Here is a 19,183-nt window from a genome sequence, read left to right on the forward strand (position 1 = left end):
CACAGAAAGTCATAAAGTCAAAGATAACTTTTAAACACACCAGTATAGGCTCATGAGGCCCTGATGGTAAAAAAGTACATTTCTGCAAAATGACGTCACTTCCGGTTTCGGGCAGGTCATGGCGGACATGTGATAGTTCGCGCTGACGGACGTAGGAAGTGCTACAAACAGCTGATCGGATCGGCAAAGCGTGTTTCTGGAATATTATGTTTTTGTTGCTGCAAGAGCTTTTTATGCAGTTTTTGCAAAACTATATGTGGAAGGAAACTGTGACCGAGGACAAGCTGATGGCATAAGATGTAAGTACAACTCCTCCGGTATCATATGCAAAAAAAATTATTGCGCTAGCTCACGTGGTTGCAAATCTACCGGGATTTAAAAATAGTTATGCAAAACGGAGCGTGCCCGCTCATGCTGCTGTATAGTTTACATCGACTGATGTTTGACACCTGGTCGTTCTACACTTTTCCAAATAAAAACATTAGCTGTGTCCAAGCTAGAACAGAATAATATGCACGTATGAAACAATTTACGAAGGAAAATATTAATGAGGTCATTTACAATGAGTGACTGAGACTCATTGATGAAATAATAGGATGGTAACAGGATCAGACTAATCCAGTAGTTTATTATTTAATACACAGAAACACTCACACACTGACCTTTGCTCTCGGTCCTACATGCAAACATTTGGAGCTCATTGAGGTGATCACTGAGTTTTCAGGCTTTTCTAATGCTGTGTGTGAGCAGCAGGAAACACAAACAAAACAAAGAGAGGCATAGAACACACAAAACATGTATGACCCAATTTACAGCTCATAAGGGACTGGGAGCAGCTGCCACTGAGGTAATCAAAGAAAGATTAAATCAGACATACATAACAGTGTAAACTAAAATGTGCACACTTATTTTAGAATACAGTGTTATGTGATTCTATAAGTAAATTCATTCTAAACCGAAACCAATTCTTTATTACCCTGTAAATTAAATCCTATATTTAAAGAAGAAAAAATGTACGTTTAGTGTTATGGTTAAGGCTCTATTGTAACACCGATGTTCAGTATATACAGTGGGATGCAAAAGTTTGGGCAACCTTGTTAATAGTGATTCTTTTCCTGTATAAATCGTTGGTTGTTACAATACAAAGTGTCAGTTAAATATATATATATATAGGAGACACACACAGTGATATTTGAGAAGTGAAATGAAGTTTATTGGATTTACAGAAAGTGTGCAATAATCACTGCGTGTGTCCCCAAGTGCTTTGGGTGTCCTTAGGGACTAGTAAAGCGCTATACAGGCCATTTACCATTTAATTATTTAACTTTAGAACATCCGTGAGGATGTGTACCTGAGAGGATATTTGTGGTGCCAGTCTTGAGAATCACCAGCACATATCCCTATATGAAAGATGGGACTATAAAGTGTGTGAAAACACAATACTTGATCTTGGCTTAGTCCATCTCTTAACAATTAATTGCAAGCATTCACAACCACAGACTGGTCTGCTTCGTTGTTGTTTTGTCAATAGAAAATTGTACTTAGTAGTCAGTATAAACCTTTAATGATATAAGTTTGCATATGATAGAATACTGCATGATGACCTTTTGATGACTTAGACTGTTGTTCACCAAAGACTTGTTCTGTTGTCTTTTAGTTTCTTCCCACAGCGATAATAAGAGCTGAACAAGCAGTTTCACTCCCTACCAGGAAGAGGAGAGCTGGACACTCTTATCTTCACTTCCTAACAAGAAGAGGAGCCACGTCCTTCAGAATCACACACATACACTCCTACATACGCACCAACATTCCTTTAAACAGAGGTATTCACTATTGCATTACCCTTGTATATAAATAAAGACCAGGGCAGTGGCAGAGTGCCAGTCCTTGAGCCACACTCTCGGGTGCGAGCGCTTTGTGACCGCCCTTGCAATTAAAAACTGCAGCGTGTGTGTTTCTACTCTCTGACTCTCAGCTGAAGAAGTGTCTTTAGAATACATCTCTTGACATCCTCTCTGAGCAAATGTCAGCCATAGTGTTGGAGCTCGCCGCTCCAGGATTACAGACGACTTGCCATTAACCAAATCACTGCAAATAATCTTTTAAATCTGACTTTATTGACCCTTTTCTCTTGTTTAGAAATTACAGGATGTGTGGTTAGCCCTTGCAGAATTCATAGGCCAGCAACTGGATTTCTGGAGGAGTGTCAGGAAAAGGCTTCGTTCTATCAGGAAGAAGAATTCGTCACCAAAGGAACAATACAAACAATAAAAAAGATTTTTTGAGAAAATCTGTTTTCAATCTAGTTTTTATATGGTGAATTTTATAAGAAGTAGAAATCTTAACCCAAACATTAATGGTAACTCAGCATTTTTTTAATGTGTGGATGCTGGTTGGATGGATCAAAGAGACCATTCTGGTACAAAAGAACATTTTCTGTTGTCAGGTTAGATCTTGTCCACTTTACACGTTGTTGACGTTGTTGTTTGTAACTCGACATGTCAGATTAACGTCCTGTCCAGACTCAGCTGTGATGGTTTTCTGGTCTGAAAGAGGAAACAACACAGAGCAGAGAGGTTAAAGGTCAAAGTACTACTGTTTACTTCTACAGCAGCCAATAAGAGCAGAGAATGATTGACTTTAAATATTTTGTTTATTTCCTTTGACATTTGCAAGGGCGATCGTGGCTCAAGAGTTGGGAGTTCGCCTTGTAATCGGAAGGCTGCCGGTTCGAGCCCCGGCTCGGACAGTCTTGGACACTTCACCTACTGCCTACTGGTGTTGGCCAGAGGGGCTGATGGCAGCCTCGCTTCTGTCAGTCTGCCCCAGGGCAGCTGTGGCTACAACTGTAGCTGCCTCCACCAGTGTGAGAGTGAATGAATAGTGGTATTGTAAAGTGCTTTGAGGGGTCCTGAAAAGCGCTATATAAATGCAATCCATTATTATTTAATTATTATTTTTTAGTCATGTTGGATTTAATTTAATTATTTAAATGTTTTAAAGTCGAGTTTTCATAGTTGAACATGTTCTGTTGTCTCTTTCTCTTTAATCTCTCTCACACTCCTGTCACACTGGTGTGTGTGACTGCAGGAGCATCTGCACATGTGCAGCTGTCGGCTGCTCCTCCTACACTCAGCTTCGGTCTAACCTGATGCTCAGCATTTCCAGTTCATAGTTTGTTAACATGTTGATGTTTGGTGGGTTTGACTGTGAAGTGCTTCATAAAAGAAGAATTTAAATATGAAGCCAGAGTAATGTGTTAGTGAGCTGTGTCGGACAAACAGTCGGAGTCGTCTCTCTCACCAACCTGGTTAAATCACCATGGTAACGTATGCTGAACATTATTTATGTTTGTTCTGTAACAAAGGTTCAATAACACATCAGAGTATCAGGATCGGACAGAAATATGTGAGTGTGCAGCTCCATAAATCTGTAGTTTGATAACAATCATAACACTGTGACTGTAAAACACTCTCAGCTGTATTTAATGAAAAGATGATGAAACCTACTGAGTGTAAAAATAAGCAGCATCAGTTACAGAGAGGGTTGTTATACACACTTTGTGTGTGTTGAATGCAGCAGACTGGAAGAAAAACAAAGTTCATAGAAACATGAAAGAGCTCAGTTTGACTTAACCTCTTAAGCCCCAACGCCCCCTGATACGGGGGCAAAAAGCAGGAGATCAGGTAGGCTTAAGAGGTTAAACAACATTTCTACATCCAAACTGAGTCAAAGCTCATTCATTTGTAGCTGATCAATGATCCTGAACACAAGCAGGCAGATTATTGATCGTCTATAATCCACAGACCTTCATCTACACTCTGTGTTTCTGTCTTTCTTTTGTCCTCCTGTCTGAGCTGCAGGTGAGAAACAGGTGTGAGGTGTCAGCTGTCAGGTAGGTGATGAGTGAAGAACAGAACAGAATCCGTTTCCTCTTCAAACTGCTGTCAGACATTATCTACTGCACTCTGATCACATCACTCAGACCAGCTGCTTTCTACAAAGTCTCATCAACAACATCTTTAGAAACAAACATCAACAACCAGGAAGCAGCTTCACCTCTGATCACACACACACTCAACTCTACTCACTCACCTGGAGGATCAACATGAAGGTTGATGATGCTGATGAGATTCAAACGGACTGTTCCTCCCACGCTGACTCGACACTCGTATGTTCCAGCATCATTAATCGTCACATCCTTCAGAATCAAAGACACGTCTCCATCCTTCATCTGTCTGTCCTGCAGATCCACCCGGTTCTTAAAAGATGGATGCTGGTTGTCTGGAACAAACTGATCATCCCGGTACAAAAGCACATATTCATCTCTCAGGTCAGCTCTGCTCCACTTTACAACTATGATCTTGTTGTTTGCAGCTCGACATGTCAGAGTGACGTCCTATCCAGACTCAGCTGTGATGTGTTTCTGGTCTGAAAGAGGAAACAACACAGAGCAGAGAGGTTAAAGGTCAAAGTACAACTGTTCACATTTATTTGTGAACAAATAAAAAAATATATTTAGTTTTAAACAACTATCCCATATGGTAAAAAAAATAAATTTTTCAACTTTTGAACAGTGGTAATTAGTAAGTACATATTCAGTAAATGCAAATTATTTACATGCCCCCCTAAATTAAAACATTATGGGTTATTCAGAACAAAACTATGCTTGGAAAAATATTTTCTCATCAGTTGATCCAACTCCTCCACAGTAGCAGGTGGAATTTTTCTGTTTTGAGGACGGCTTCTTTTCCCTGTCACTACAGATGGTCTGTTTATGTTTTGATTGAGAGCCTTTTTTTTGGGCAGCTGAAGAGAAGAAGCCTATCTTATGGCCAACCACTGACTGTATCTTGGTCATATTACCCAGCAAATGCAGGTTCATCTGTCCTTGTGCCACAGATCCTCACTGTTGCTTCTACGTTAAACAGAAGAGCAGTGACGTGGCTGCAGGTCTCCGCGACTCCGGCCTTACAGCTGCAGCTTCAACCTTACCTGTGATGCTCACAGTGACCCATGGCTGCAATGCTGGTTGATTCAGTCTTTGAGAGTGCAGTACCTGAAACACACACAGACAAAGTTCAAGACAAGAACTTTAATAAGCCAAGGCCAGCACAAATGTGTTGTATCTACGTTCAAATACATTAATCATAAATGTAACAAATAAAGTGTTTTTATGCTCCAGGTGCTCCTGCTCTCCAGATAGACAATCCGTTTCTCCTTCTCTGCATTCTGATTGCAAAGCGACCTTACCTCCTCGACGATGTCCAGGATATATTTCTGCTGTAGCTTGATAGCTGATGTTTCTTCAGTTAAAAAGTCCAGTGACTTTTTGATGTCCTCAATTTCCTCAGCGGTCGGTGTTTTCTTAGGCCCCATTTAGTTTGCTCTCTCGCTTGCTCCTTTCAGCCAGGTGCCACTCCTCCTGCTCCAGCAGGTTATACTCGGCACAGATGTTCCTGTACACTATGCCGGCCACTTGGTTATGGCGTTCCATGTATGCCTTGCCTGCTAGCATCTTGCACCCTGCTGTTATGTGCTGGATTGTCTCATCTTTACACAGCCTGCACCTGGGGTCTTGCCTGGTGTGATAGACCCCAGCCTCAATGGATCTTGTGCTTAGTGCTTGTTCCTGTGCTGCCATGATTAGTGCCTCTGTGCTGTCTTTCAGTCCAGCTTTGTCCAGCCACTGGTAGGATTTCTGGATATCAGCCACCTCCTCTATCTGCCGGTGGTACATACCGTGCAGGGGCCTGTCCTTCCATGATGGTTCCTCGTCTCCCTCCTCTTTCTTGGGTTTCTGCTGCCTGAGGTATTCACTGAGCACGCTGTCAGTTGGGGCCATCTCCGTGATGTATTCTTGGATGTTCGTTGTCTCATCCTGGACTGTGGTGCTGACACTCACCAGTCCCCGGCCCCCTTCCTTCCGCTTAGCGTACAGCCTCAGGGTGCTGGACTTGGGGTGAAACCCTCCATGCATGGTAAGGAGCTTTCTTGTCTTTATGTCAGTGGCTTCTATCTCCTCCTTTGGCCAGCCTATTACCCCAGCAGGGTACCTGATCACGGGCAGGGCGTACGTGTTGATGGCCCGGATCTTGTTCTTACCGTTCAACTGACTCCTCAGGACTTGCCTAACCCTCTGCAGGTACTTGGTGGTTGCAGCATTCCTAGCGGCCTCTTCATGGTTCCCATTCGCCTGCGGGATCCCCAGGTACTTGTAACTGTCCTCTATGTCTGCAATGTTGCCTTCTGGTAGTTTGATCCCCTCAGTTCTGACTACCTTCCTTCTCTTTGTTACCATCCGACTACACTTCTCCAGCCCGAACGACATTCCAATGTCATTGCTGTATAGCCTGTTAGTGTGGATCAGTGAATCGATGTCTCGTTCACTCTTGGCATACAGCTTGATGTCATCCATGTACAGGAGGTGGCTGACAACTGCTCCATTCCGTAGTCGGTATCCGTAGCCAGTCTTGTTAATGATCTGAATGAGGGGGTTCAGGCCTATGCAGAACAGCAGTGGGGACAGAGCATCTCCTTGGTAGATCCCGCACTTGATGGTGACTTGTGCTATGGGCTTGAGGTTGGCCTCCAGTGTTTTCCGCCACATCCCCATTGAGTTCCTGATGAAGGCTCTCAGGGTCCTGTTGATCTTATATAGTTCTAGGCATTCCAGGATCCAGGTGTGGGGCATTGAGTCATAGGCCTTCTTGTAATCAATCCTGGCACTACATATATATATATATATATATATATATATATATATGCAGTGCCAGTTCCACCTGTTTCACATACAAGGGTCAGTTCTACAGGCAGGAACATGGGTGTGCCGTGGGCTCCCCAGTTTCACCCATTGTGGGCAACTTGTATATGGAAGACGTGGAAAAGAGGGCTTTGCTATCCTACCCTGAAACACCACCAAGTCATTGGTTCAGGTACAGTGGGGCAAAAAAGTATTTAGTCAGCCACCGATTGTGCAAGTTCCCCCACTTAAAATGATGACAGAGGTCAGTAATTTGCACCAGAGGTACACTTCAACTGTGAGAGACAGAATGTGAAAAAAAAATCCATGAATTCACATGGTAGGATTTGTAAAGAATTTATTCGTAAATCAGGGTGGAAAATAAGTATTTGGTCACCTCAAACAAGGAAAATCCCTGGCTCTCACAGACCTGTAACGTCTTCTGTAAGAAGCTTTTCAGTCCCCCACTCGTTACCTGTATGAATGGCACCTGTTTGACCTCATCATCTGTATAAAAGACACCTGTCCACAGCCTCAACCAGTCAGACTCCAAACTCCGCCATGGCCAAGACCAAAGAGCTTTCGAAGGACACCAGGAAAAGAATTGTAGACCTGCACCAGACTGGGAAGAGTGAATCTACAATAGGCAAGCAGCTTGGTGTGAAAAAATCAACTGTGGGAGCAATCATCAGAAAATGTAAGACATACAAGACCACTGATAATCTCCCTCGATCTGGGGCTCCACGCAAGATCTCATCCCGTGGGGTCAAAATGATCATGAGAACGGTGAGCAAAGATCCCAGAACCACACGGGGGGACCTGGTGAATGACCTGCAGAGAGCTGGGACCAAAGTAACAAAGGTCACCATCAGTAACACACTACAACGGCAGGGAATCAAATCCCGCAGTGCCAGACGTGTTCCGCTGCTGAAGCCAGTGCATGTCCAGGCCCGTCTGAAGTTTGCCAGAGAGCACGTGGATGATACAGCAGAGGATTGGGAGAATGTCATGTGGTCAGATGAAACCAAAGTAGAACTTTTTGGTATAAACTCAACTCGTCGTGTTTGGAGAAAGAAGAATACTGAGTTGCATCCCAAGAACACCATACCTACTGTGAAGCATGGGGGTGGAAACATCATGCTATGGGGCTGTTTTTCTGCCAAGGGGACAGGACGACTGATCCGTGTTAAGGACAGAATGAATGGGGCCAAGTATCGTGAGATTTTGAGCCAAAACCTCCTTCCATCAGTGAGAACTTTGAAGATGAAACGAGGCTGGGTCTTCCAACATGACAATGATCCAAAACACACCGCCCGGGCAACAAAGGAGTGGCTCCGTAAGAAGCATTTGAAAGTCCTGGAGTGGCCTAGCCAGTCTCCAGACCTCAACCCCATAGAAAATCTGTGGCGGGAGTTGAAAGTCCGTGTTGCTCGGCGACAGCCCCAAAACATCACTGCTCTTGAGAAGATCTGCATGGAGGAATGGGCCAAAATACCAGCTACTGTGTGTGCAAACCTGGTAAAGACCTATAGTAAACGTTTGACCTCTGTTATTGCCAACAAAGGTTATGTTACAAAGTATTGAGTTGTATTTTTGTTATTGACCAAATACTTATTTTCCACCCTGATTTACGAATAAATTCTTTACAAATCCTACCATGTGAATTCATGGATTTTTTTTTCACACTCTGTCTCTCACAGTTGAAGTGTACCTCTGGTGCAAATTACTGACCTCTGTCATCATTTTAAGTGGGGGAACTTGCACAATCGGTGGCTGACTAAATACTTTTTTGCCCCACTGTATATATATATATATATATATATATATATATATATATATATATATATATATATATATATATATATATATATATATATATACACACATATACATATATATATATATATATATATATATATATATATATATATATATACATATATATATATATATATATATATACATATATATATATATATATATGTGCCAAGATCAAGGTACTATTGGCACTATTGGAGCTCCAGAAAGGTACAAGAAAAAAGGTCCCTAGGAGTACAGCAAGCTGTCAATACCTGAGGCCTCAAGGTGTACTCTCAGTGGCAGAGGAACAATATGAGAACAGGACCACCAAGGCTGGAGACTAATGGAGGTCCCATTTGAGTACATTGGAATAGACCTTATTGGGCCGCTTCACCAGAGTGCACGCAGCTATCGCTTTGTATTAGTTCTGGTGGATTATGCAGCGCGATACCCAGAAGCAGTGCCACTGTGCACCATCTCTGCAAAGAGTGCGGCACAGGCACTGTGGTCATCTCCTGAGTCAGTATCCCGAAGGAGATAATGACTGACCAGCAGGGCTGGACTGGACAAAACATCGGCCCGGGCACTAGAGACGGGCCCCCCAGGTATTAAAGCCATAAAGCCTTTGAATGAAAACAAAGGCTGTTGTGACAGTGATGCACATTGTCTTGTTGGTATATGTATGATTTCTATACATTTTACGTCAGATAAAAACTTTGGTTGTAAGATTCAGATAATTATTTATTAAAGTGAGACATTTTAAATGATAATAAGAGAGAAAAGTATTTCTTTGTGCCCCCCTCTGCCTGTTAATGCGCTACTTGGCCCCCCTGGCAACACTTTGCTAGAGCCGCCCCTGCACAGTTACCAGCTGTCAGCTACCTAAAAAGGATCCTGGTGTTATCTGTCTCTCAGAAACAGTTCATAACTTCCCTTCAACTCATCCATGTCACCTAAAAGGTAAACCTGTTTCTCCATCACCTGTTCAGCTCTGATGATTCAGTAAGGACGTCTCCTGGTTTCATCTTCATGTTTCCCTCTCACCAGATAACCAAACGGATATCATGACCAGCAGCTTTTTTGCAGCTGTGGCTCCAGGAAACATCAGCTGATACTAGAAATTAATATTAAATAAATTCTAACAACAGCTGATCAAGCTTAAACGTGCTGCTGTTGTTTAACGCGACATCCGCTGGTTTCCTGTTTCTGGCACAAAGTGGGCGATAAACAAACAAGAGAGAAAAGCCGATCAGCTGATCATTGATCAGTTTAATGATTGAAGTAGAAACAGGAGGGGGAGGGGGAGAGAATGAGAGGAGAAGAAACAGCTGACAGCATAAAGACAGAATAACTCCAGCTTTGTGTCTTTTTCATTGTAGCTGAAGTCCGGGACAAACTGTTTCTTTTCACCTCAATACGAAACACGTGATATTTTCTCTGAATATGAGACAATTCCGTTTTTTAGGGGACGGTTGGCAACTCTAATAATTAACCTTATGAACAAAATAAAGTTCAACATCATTAACTTCATAGCACCCACTCAGCTGTATAGAAACTCCTTCATGCTAGCTAGCACGCAGTACGAAAAAGCCAGCATAACGAAAATAAACTCCACTTAAACTTGGTTCATCTCTGACCCAGGCAGACTGCAGGTCATAACTTCTTACCTGAAGTTCAGTTCACCTGACACTCGGACCGGCGGACACTTCGGGTCTCTCCTCTTGCCTCCCCTTTCCCTCATACTGCGGTCAAGTGAGCCCTCACTTACGAAGTCACAGTCAAGCTAGCCGCACCGCCAGCCGCACCGAAAATGTTGTTGCACTACTATTACGCATATTACGGTATCGGTGCCGACTGGCTTAGAAACGCAGTCTTTTGTGTCCTGGGACTATTTTGCTTCACAATCCACTCCCAGTTTTGGTTTATCTCCACTTTTCCCCCTGTGATCCACAGCCCAAATTACTGTATGATTCAGAGAAATTTAACAATAAAATTTACACAATTTACTCTACTGTACTTTTAATCTCCTCATCTTTGACCTCAGATTACAGGAAAACTATAAGAGGTGACACAGATATTTCACTGGATTATGAATACAGGCCATTTCCACTCTTCACCCTGTCATCCACAGCAAAAGTTACTGTACGGTTTTTGAGAAAATTGATAGTAAACTTAACACAATTTACTCTACTGTACTCTATATATTCTCATCTTTGACCTCAGATTACAGGAAAACTATAAGAGGTGACGCAGATATCTCACTGGATTCTGACTCTGGGTGACCCCCACTCTTCACCCTGTGATCCACAGCAAAAATTACTGTACGGTTTTTGAAAAAATTGATAGTAAAATCTTCCCATTTTACTGTACTGTACTCTACATATTGACATCTTTGAGCTCAGATTACAAGAAAACTGTAAGAGGATATTTTCACTGGATTCTGAATCTAGGCCATCTCCACTCTTCACCCTGTGATCCACAGCAAAAATTACTGTACGGTTTTCCAGAAAATTGATAGTAAACTTTGCACAATTTACTCTACTGTACTTTTAATGTCCTCATCTTTGGCCTCAAATTACAGGAAAACTGTAAGAGGTGACGCAGATATTTCACTGGATTCTGAATCTAGGCCATCCCCACTCTGCACCCTGTGATCCACAGCAAAAGTTACTGTACGGTTTTCCAGAAAATTGATAGTAAACTTAACACAATTTACTCTACTGTACTCTATATATTCTCATCTTTGAGCTCAGATTACAGGAAAACTGTAAGAGGTGACGCAGATATTTCACTGGATTCTGAATCTTGGCCATCCCCACTCTTCACCCTGTCATCCACAGCAAAAGTTACTGTACAGTTTTCCAGAAAATTGATAGTAAACTTAACACAATTTACTCTACTGTACTCTATATATTCTCATCTTTGAGCTCAGATTACAGGAAAACTATAAGAGGTGACGCAGATATCTCACTGGATTCTAACTCTGGGTGACCCCCACTCTTCACCCTGTCATCCACAGCCAAAATTACTGTACAGTTTTTGAGAAAATTGATAGTAAAATCTTCCCATTTTACTGTACTGTACTCTACATATTGACATCTTTGAGCTAAGATTACAGGAAAACTGTAAGAGGTGACGCAGATATTTCACTGGATTCTGAATCTAGGCCATCTCCACTCTGCACCCTGTGATCCACAGCAAAAGTTACTGTACGGTTTTCCAGAAAATTGATAGTAAACTTAACACAATTTACTCTACTGTACTCTACATATTGACATCTTTGAGCTCAGATTACAGGAAAACTGTAAGAGGTGACGCAGATATTTCACTGGATTCTGACTCTGGGTGACCCACACTCTTCACCCTGTCATCCAGAGCAAAAATTACTGTACGGTTTTTGAAAAAATTGATAGTAAAATCTTCCCATTTTGCTTTACTGCACTCTACATATTGACATCTTTGACCTCAGATTACAGGAAAACTGTAAGAGGATATTTTCACTGGATTCTGAATCTAGGCCATCTCCACTGGCCTAGAGACCTGTGATACTTCTTGCAGGCCTTTCAGACTGATCTGGTAAGAGCCTTTGGTAATCGGGCCTACAACAGGCCTGTCATGTTCATGTGTGATGGATCCCTGGTACTCCTCCGATCCATTTCCATGACATTCTGCAGAACAAGTCTAGAGGATCTGCTGCAGAAGTACTATGTCTTACTGAGTGGCCAGCAATTCAACATTCCCATTCTTCATCGATGTTTGAGCCATGTCATGAAAAATGCCAAGGACCTTTGTAAAATAACATTTATATCAATAATTAAAAAAAGAATACAAGATTTGTAATGTAAAGGTCCTACTAACAGTGATTTCATTCATTCATTTTCCCAGCATTCCAGAGAACTACAGGCTTGGAATGCATGTGTTTGGGCTCCTTGCATGCTGTGATAACTTAAAAGACATGGGTGATGTTGTCCATAGTGCAGCAATAGTGTTTTGCAGTCCTTGTAGTGGAAGGAACGTAACAAAACACTACAACAACTTGAAAATCCTTATGCAAAAACGGGGGACCCTGGATTTGGATGAAAAGACTGTGATTGCTGAAGATTACAAGGTTAGCTAAGAGTTATTTTTTAAGTAACCATATTAATAACTTTTTTACTTGTGTCTGTTGCAAATGAATTAATGAATTCACATTATTTTAAAAATATATATTTTAAACAACAATAACATTTTACATAATTAATTTTTCTTTGGTTTGATAACTTGCTGAATACAGATATATATCTGTTTTACAGACTGATGTTCAGAATGCCCCCTTGAAGACCCATTTCCAGGCAATTGTTGACAATGCAACACTGGACTGTGAGGGCGAAAGAAACATCTTTCATGCACCCAAATTTATTGCCGGTTTGGTAAATCACCTTCTACCACATGCAACTTTGTGGTCATCAATGATGCTCGGTACGTTTTTTTATTTGTTGTATTACTATCTTAAATTGTCAGTTATTCATTAATGTAAATGTGCTAAATGTTGAATTATCTATTTTAATTATGTTTTTGAATTGCTTGTATTCTCCTTAGGGGATCTTGGACGTCATGGTACTGGTCCTGCTTACCAGCAGCTCAGTAAACTCTATGGTAACATTCAGCAATCCAAGAACCAGGTATCATAGCAAGAAGAATAAGTGAAAAAGAAACATAAATTGTACATAAATGTACAATACATAGATACTGACTTAAACAATGTACTATTGCATTTAAGAATTTTACACAAGACAACAGAACCCAAGGAATCATGGAGAAAAGCCAGTGGGATTTGAAAAAAATCCGTATCCAGAGAAGGAGACTGACAAGGCTTGATGACTTTGTGGAAATTTATCAAAAAATACACGATGCCCTCCTGCTTGAATATGCAGACATGAAAAAATCAAGACAAAAGGTATGAATAACTTCCTAATAATGAAAATTGTGTTTTATACAACAAGAAAAAGAAACTAAGAAAAAGTGAAAACATTTGGCTATGACTATAGAATTAAGAGATGATCTTAAAAGTCTTTTTGCGTGGAAATGGAGAAATGGAAAGACAAACACAATAAATGAATAGGTGTGTACGTGTCACCGTTAGTGACAGAACTGCCACTGAAGAAAAAGAAAACTGAGGTAAGTCATCATGTTCCCATTATTTTCACTAATTAAACCTTGTGATGTCCTCCTGATTGCCATACTCCTTTTGTCCTCTGGGGTAAACTATAAAAAAATTATCATCCGTCTCCATGTTTCAATGTTTTATCAAACTGTATTCCAACTGATTACTTGAAATCTTTATGTGTTTTGACATTGTATTACACCTAGCCATGGGCCTTAGTGAACCCCCACTTTAATGCCAAAAAATGCATGTCCATAGGTGACATAAGTGGAGGAGGAAGCTCAGGTTTTTTGCTTTTTGCTGGTCACACCATGTACAGCTTTGTTTTCAGCAGTTGTAGGCCAAGGGCATATGAATTAAACAAGCTTTCAAGGCTGATTATTGTCTTTTGGAGACCTACTGTATTAAGCACAGCTCGCGTGCACTGACTGCAGGCAAGCAAGTTTGCAATCATACACTAGCATGTTCTCTGTACAACTGGACCGGGCATCACATACTGACGATGTTTTTATCTCATAGTTCCTCTGTTTACTTGGGACGTAATGTTGGACAGAGTCCTTTAAGGGGACTAGGCACTCACACACAGTCATATCAGTTCCTGTGTGTTACACCAACAGCAGGACAGATGCTCACTCGTTACATACATCTCAAATCAGAACAAGTTTGTCTCATTCATGACCATATTCTTTTGTATATTATATTCTATTATATAAAGTCATTCAAAAATGTTATCTGTTAACAGATAAAAGGGAAGACCACTGTTCAAACCTTTAAACAGGAACTGCACAAACAATATGATGCTCGTCAAAACCAGGTATTTTTAGAAATGTTTTTAATGTCCACATTTATGTTTTTTGTGTTATTGTCATAAATGACACTGAAAATTGACAAGTGTCTATCTTTGTAGGATGAGAGCCAGGAACAAATAGCCGTTTGCCCAAAAATAGCAAAATACATGGCTAATAAGGCATCGGTCACAGTATGGAAAAGTGATTTATGTGCCTTCAAAGTGGATGCAATTGTTAATGCAGCTAATGAAAGTCGCTCTCACATGGGTGGACTTGCAAAGGCACTGTCTGCTACTGGAGGACATACTATCCAAGCAGAGAGTGATCTCTTCATTGCCAAAAATGGCAAATTAAAGGCTGGACAAGTTGCAGTTACCACAGCAGGCAAACTACCTTGCATGAAGCTGATTCATTTGGTAGGCCCGTGTCTGCAGAATAACCCCACAGTGCACATGATATCCCATGCAAAGTAAATTTTAACTAAAGGTATTTTGTCTGTGAAGGTTCTCAGTCATCCAGGTCATCGTAGTCAAAGGAGCTTGCAAAGAAAAGCGTCTGGACTTCTTTGAGTTGCTTGAAGACGTTTCACCTCTCATCCGAGAAGCTTCTTGAGTTCTAAGGTCAAATGGTGGAGAGTCCCAGATATAAACCTAGTGGGAGTATCCCCCCACAGAGGGACAAAAGGGACCCCCTGATGATCCTCTAATCACCTGAGCCAAGGTGTGAAACTGGGTGTGGGTCCCAATCAGAAAACCCAAACCCTGGCTGATTGGGACCCACACGTACATACTTTTAATGCTTACTTATTCTAATGTAAGGTCTTCAAGGGGGCATTCTGAACATCAGTCTGTAAAACAGATATATATCTGTATTCAGCAAGTTATCAAACCAAAGAAAAATTAATTATGTAAAATGTTATTGTGGTTTAAAATATATATTTTTAAAATAATGTGAATTCATTAATTCATTTGCAACAGACACAAGTAAAAAAGTTATTAATATGGTTACTTAAAAAATAAATCTTAGCTAACCTTGTAATCTTCAGCAATCACAGTCTTTTCATCCAAATCCAGGGTCCCCCGTTTTTGCATAAGGATTTTCAAGTTGTTGTAGTGTTTTGTTACGTTCCTTCCACTACAAGGACTGCAAAACACTATTGCTGCACTATGGACAACATCATCCATGTCTTTTAAGTTATCACAGCATGCAAGGAGCCCAAACACATGCATTCCAAGCCTGTAGTTCTCTGGAATGCTGGGAAAATGAATGAATGAAATCACTGTTAGTAGGACCTTTACATTACAAATCTTGTATTCTTTTTTTAATTATTGATATAAATGTTATTTTACAAAGGTCCTTGGCATTTTTCATGACATGGCTCAAACATCGATGAAGAATGGGAATGTTGAATTGCTGGCCACTCAGTAAGACATAGTACTTCTGCAGCAGATCCTCTAGACTTGTTCTGCAGAATGTCATGGAAATGGATCGGAGGAGTACCAGGGATCCATCACACATGAACATGACAGGCCTGTTGTAGGCCCGATTACCAAATGCTCTTACCAGATCAGTCTGAAAGGCCTGCAAGAAGTATCACAGGTCTCTAGGCCAGTGGAGATGGCCTAGATTCAGAATCCAGTGAAAATATCCTCTTACAGTTTTCCTGTAATCTGAGGTCAAAGATGTCAATATGTAGAGTGCAGTAAAGCAAAATGGGAAGATTTTACTATCAATTTTTTCAAAAACCGTACAGTAATTTTTGCTCTGGATGACAGGGTGAAGAGTGTGGGTCACCCAGAGTCAGAATCCAGTGAAATATCTGCGTCACCTCTTACAGTTTTCCTGTAATCTGAGCTCAAAGATGTCAATATGTAGAGTACAGTACAGTAAAATGGGAAGATTTTACTATCAATTTTCTCAAAAACCGTACAGTGATTTTTGCTGTGGATCACAGGGTGCAGAGTGGAGATGGCCTAGATTCAGAATCCAGTGAAATATCTGCGTCACCTCTTACAGTTTTCCTGTAATTTGAGGCCAAAGATGAGGACATTAAAAGTACAGTAGAGTAAATTGTGCAAAGTTTACTATCACTTTTCTCAAAAACCGTACAGTAACTTTTGCTGTGGATGACAGGGTGAAGAGTGGAGATGGCCTAGATTCAGAATCCAGTGAAATATCTGCGTCACCTCTTACAGTTTTCCTGTAATTTGAGGCCAAAGATGAGGACATTAAAAGTACAGTAGAGTAAATTGTGCAAAGTTTACTATCAATTTTCTCAAAAACCGTACAGTAATTTTTGCTGTGGATCACAGGGTGAAGAGTGGAGATGGCCTAGATTCAGAATCCACTGAAATATCTGTGTCACCTCTTACAGTTTTCTTGTAATCTGAGCTCAAAGATGTCAATATGTAGAGTACAGTACAGTAAAATGGGAAGATTTTACTATCAATTTTCTGGAAAACCGTACAGTAACTTTTGCTGTGGATCACAGGGTGAAGAGTGGGGGTCACCCAGAGTCAGAATCCAGTGAGATATCTGCGTCACCTCTTATAGTTTTCCTGTAATCTGAGGTCAAAGATGAGAATATATAGAGTACAGTAGAGTAAATTGTGTTAAGTTTACTATCAATTTTCTCAAAAACCGTACAGTAACTTTTGCTGTGGATGACAGGGTGAAGAGTGGAAATGGCCTGTATTCATAATCCAGTGAAATATCTGTGTCACCTCTTATAGTTTTCCTGTAATCTGAGGTCAAAGATGAGGAGATTAAAAGTACAGTAGAGTAAATTGTGTAAATTTTATTGTTAAATTTCTCTGAATCATACAGTAATTTGGGCTGTGGATCACAGGGGGAAAAGTGGAGATAAACCAAAACTGGGAGTGGATTGTGAAGCAAAATAGTCCCAGGACACAAAAGACTGCGTTTCTAAGCCAGTCGGCACCGATACCGTAATATGCGTAATAGTAGTGCAACAACATTTTCGGTGCGGCTGGCGGTGCGGCTAGCTTGACTGTGACTTCGTAAGTGAGGGCTCACTTGACCGCAGTTTCCCTCATCCACCTGCTGGCCTCCACCACTTGCTAATGTTATTGAATCTGTGGAAGCTCCACAATAGCCACCAGACGAAGTAATGAATAACGACCCTATCTAAATCCCAGTAACGAGTAACACGCTCCTGGTTTTGGCATAATAACTAGTTACCGTGCTCGTTACCACAATAATAACATAGTTACTGTAACACGTTACTTATTACTTGGCCAGTGTTGGGACTAACACGTTACTTAATAACGCGTTAGTCCCAACAGTGGCCATAATACATTTCAAAATAAAAACATTATAACTCTTCCAAAACTTTTAGAACCAACATCATGATATCCCTTTGTAAACTCCATACATGCCCAGAGCTAGCTCATAAAATACATGATGTCAGTGAATTAATTAAAAATATTGGTAATTATTGCTGTCATGTCAAGGTGATTTTGGAATAATTGTGAAAAAAATTATAGCATTCAACAACGCAGGACCTTAAATATCAACACTTCACCGAGTTCTTTTGATACCTCAGAGGCATCTGATGTAAGACAACACACTGCTCTGTAGACCATTTCACACTTTTATCTCACAAAATTACATCTAGAAGGGAGATGCGTCTTGCATGACACGGTGCCGCAAATCTCAAAATGGTGACACGCGCTAACAGTTTTATTACCATCTATCCCATTCTAGTCTAAACAGCAGTGTTTCACAGGCATTCAGTAGTCACGTTGTACAGCGTATCCATAGAATATTGTCTATCAGCTGCAACATATCTTTTCTCAGCTCCGGCGAGGCTGCGACCTTGCCCTACTTCTCCTCTGGCTGTTTCCTGTTATCTCTACTTTTTGCAGCCAAGCATGGGTGAGAGTCTCCTGCAAACCTACTTCTAAGGGAGTGACATTATTTAATTGGTCAATTGTTTGAATCAAAGTTACATGCAGCATTTCTTATACAGCTCAGAAGATAGGATCAATTATACGAGCCACCTCCAGAAAGATAATATAACAATGAAGGCAACAGTACAGCAATGTGAAGCAACTGCTATACAAATACTGCAAGCCTCAGGTTTGTGAACTATTATAGCAGAAAGAAAGCACTTGTATATCAATATATCCTAAGTCCATCCCTAACTTGACAATATTTCTAATAGTGTTTGAGACAGAAAACATTGTGCCACCAATTCCACGGCCTTCAATCACCAAATGGGTAAGACATATTTATAATTGAGTGATTTATTATAGAAAGTCTGTTTTGTATAATTGCTTCTTTTTTATTATTTTTTATATTGATGTAGGTGGGCAAGAGGGGAAATTCATCCTTAGCCTTCATGTCATTTGTTTTTGCTTGTTGTGTTTTTGCTTTTGAATATTTGAGGAACACATTATGCAACACCTATTAATAGCAGATTAATCAATATAGTCATCTGAAATGAAGTGATGATTGTGAGATTGTTGTGTTTTCTGTTGTTGTTTTTTTTTTTTAACACCCACAGATCCAGTGTGACAGCTGTTCCAGGTGGTTTCACACACAGTGCCTCCAGATGAATACAGAGCAGTTTGGGAAAGTGGAGGCTGGAGAATGGGACTGCTCTCTGTGTGGAAAAGAAATACTTGTTTGAAATGAAGACGAATGTATGTTGTCAAGGCAAAAAAACATTTCTATTAACATTTTCTT

The 19,183-nt window shown here is 40.7% G+C and overlaps 3 protein-coding genes across 4 annotated transcripts in view; 2 read left to right on the forward strand and 1 right to left on the reverse strand.

Annotated features, from left to right (window-relative positions):
* The window catches only part of LOC146521260 (polymeric immunoglobulin receptor-like), a 525,395-nt gene that overhangs the window by 484,300 nt on the left and 21,912 nt on the right, over window positions 1-19,183 (forward strand). The window lies entirely within an intron of this gene.
* The window catches only part of LOC146521283 (hemicentin-1-like), a 107,226-nt gene continuing 90,510 nt past the window's right edge, over window positions 2,468-19,183 (reverse strand). Inside the window, exon 15 of the mRNA XM_085148897.1 lies at window positions 2,468-2,546. The gene's annotated coding sequence lies outside the window, so the exon portion shown is untranslated. The remainder of the gene's footprint in view (window positions 2,547-19,183) is intronic.
* Window positions 10,976-15,436, forward strand: LOC146521284 (uncharacterized). The gene is made up of 6 exons (XM_085155226.1): window positions 10,976-12,332; window positions 12,428-12,650; window positions 12,835-13,000; window positions 13,121-13,203; window positions 13,302-13,478; window positions 13,570-15,436. The coding sequence occupies exons 1-6, from the start codon at window positions 12,295-12,297 to the stop codon at window positions 13,573-13,575; spliced, it is 693 nt and encodes a 230-aa protein (XP_085011352.1). The 5' UTR covers window positions 10,976-12,294; the 3' UTR covers window positions 13,576-15,436.

Source organism: Neolamprologus multifasciatus, chromosome 3 (assembly GCF_963576455.1).
Source record: "Neolamprologus multifasciatus chromosome 3, fNeoMul1.2, whole genome shotgun sequence".
NCBI classification, from domain to species: domain Eukaryota; kingdom Metazoa; phylum Chordata; class Actinopteri; order Cichliformes; family Cichlidae; genus Neolamprologus; species Neolamprologus multifasciatus.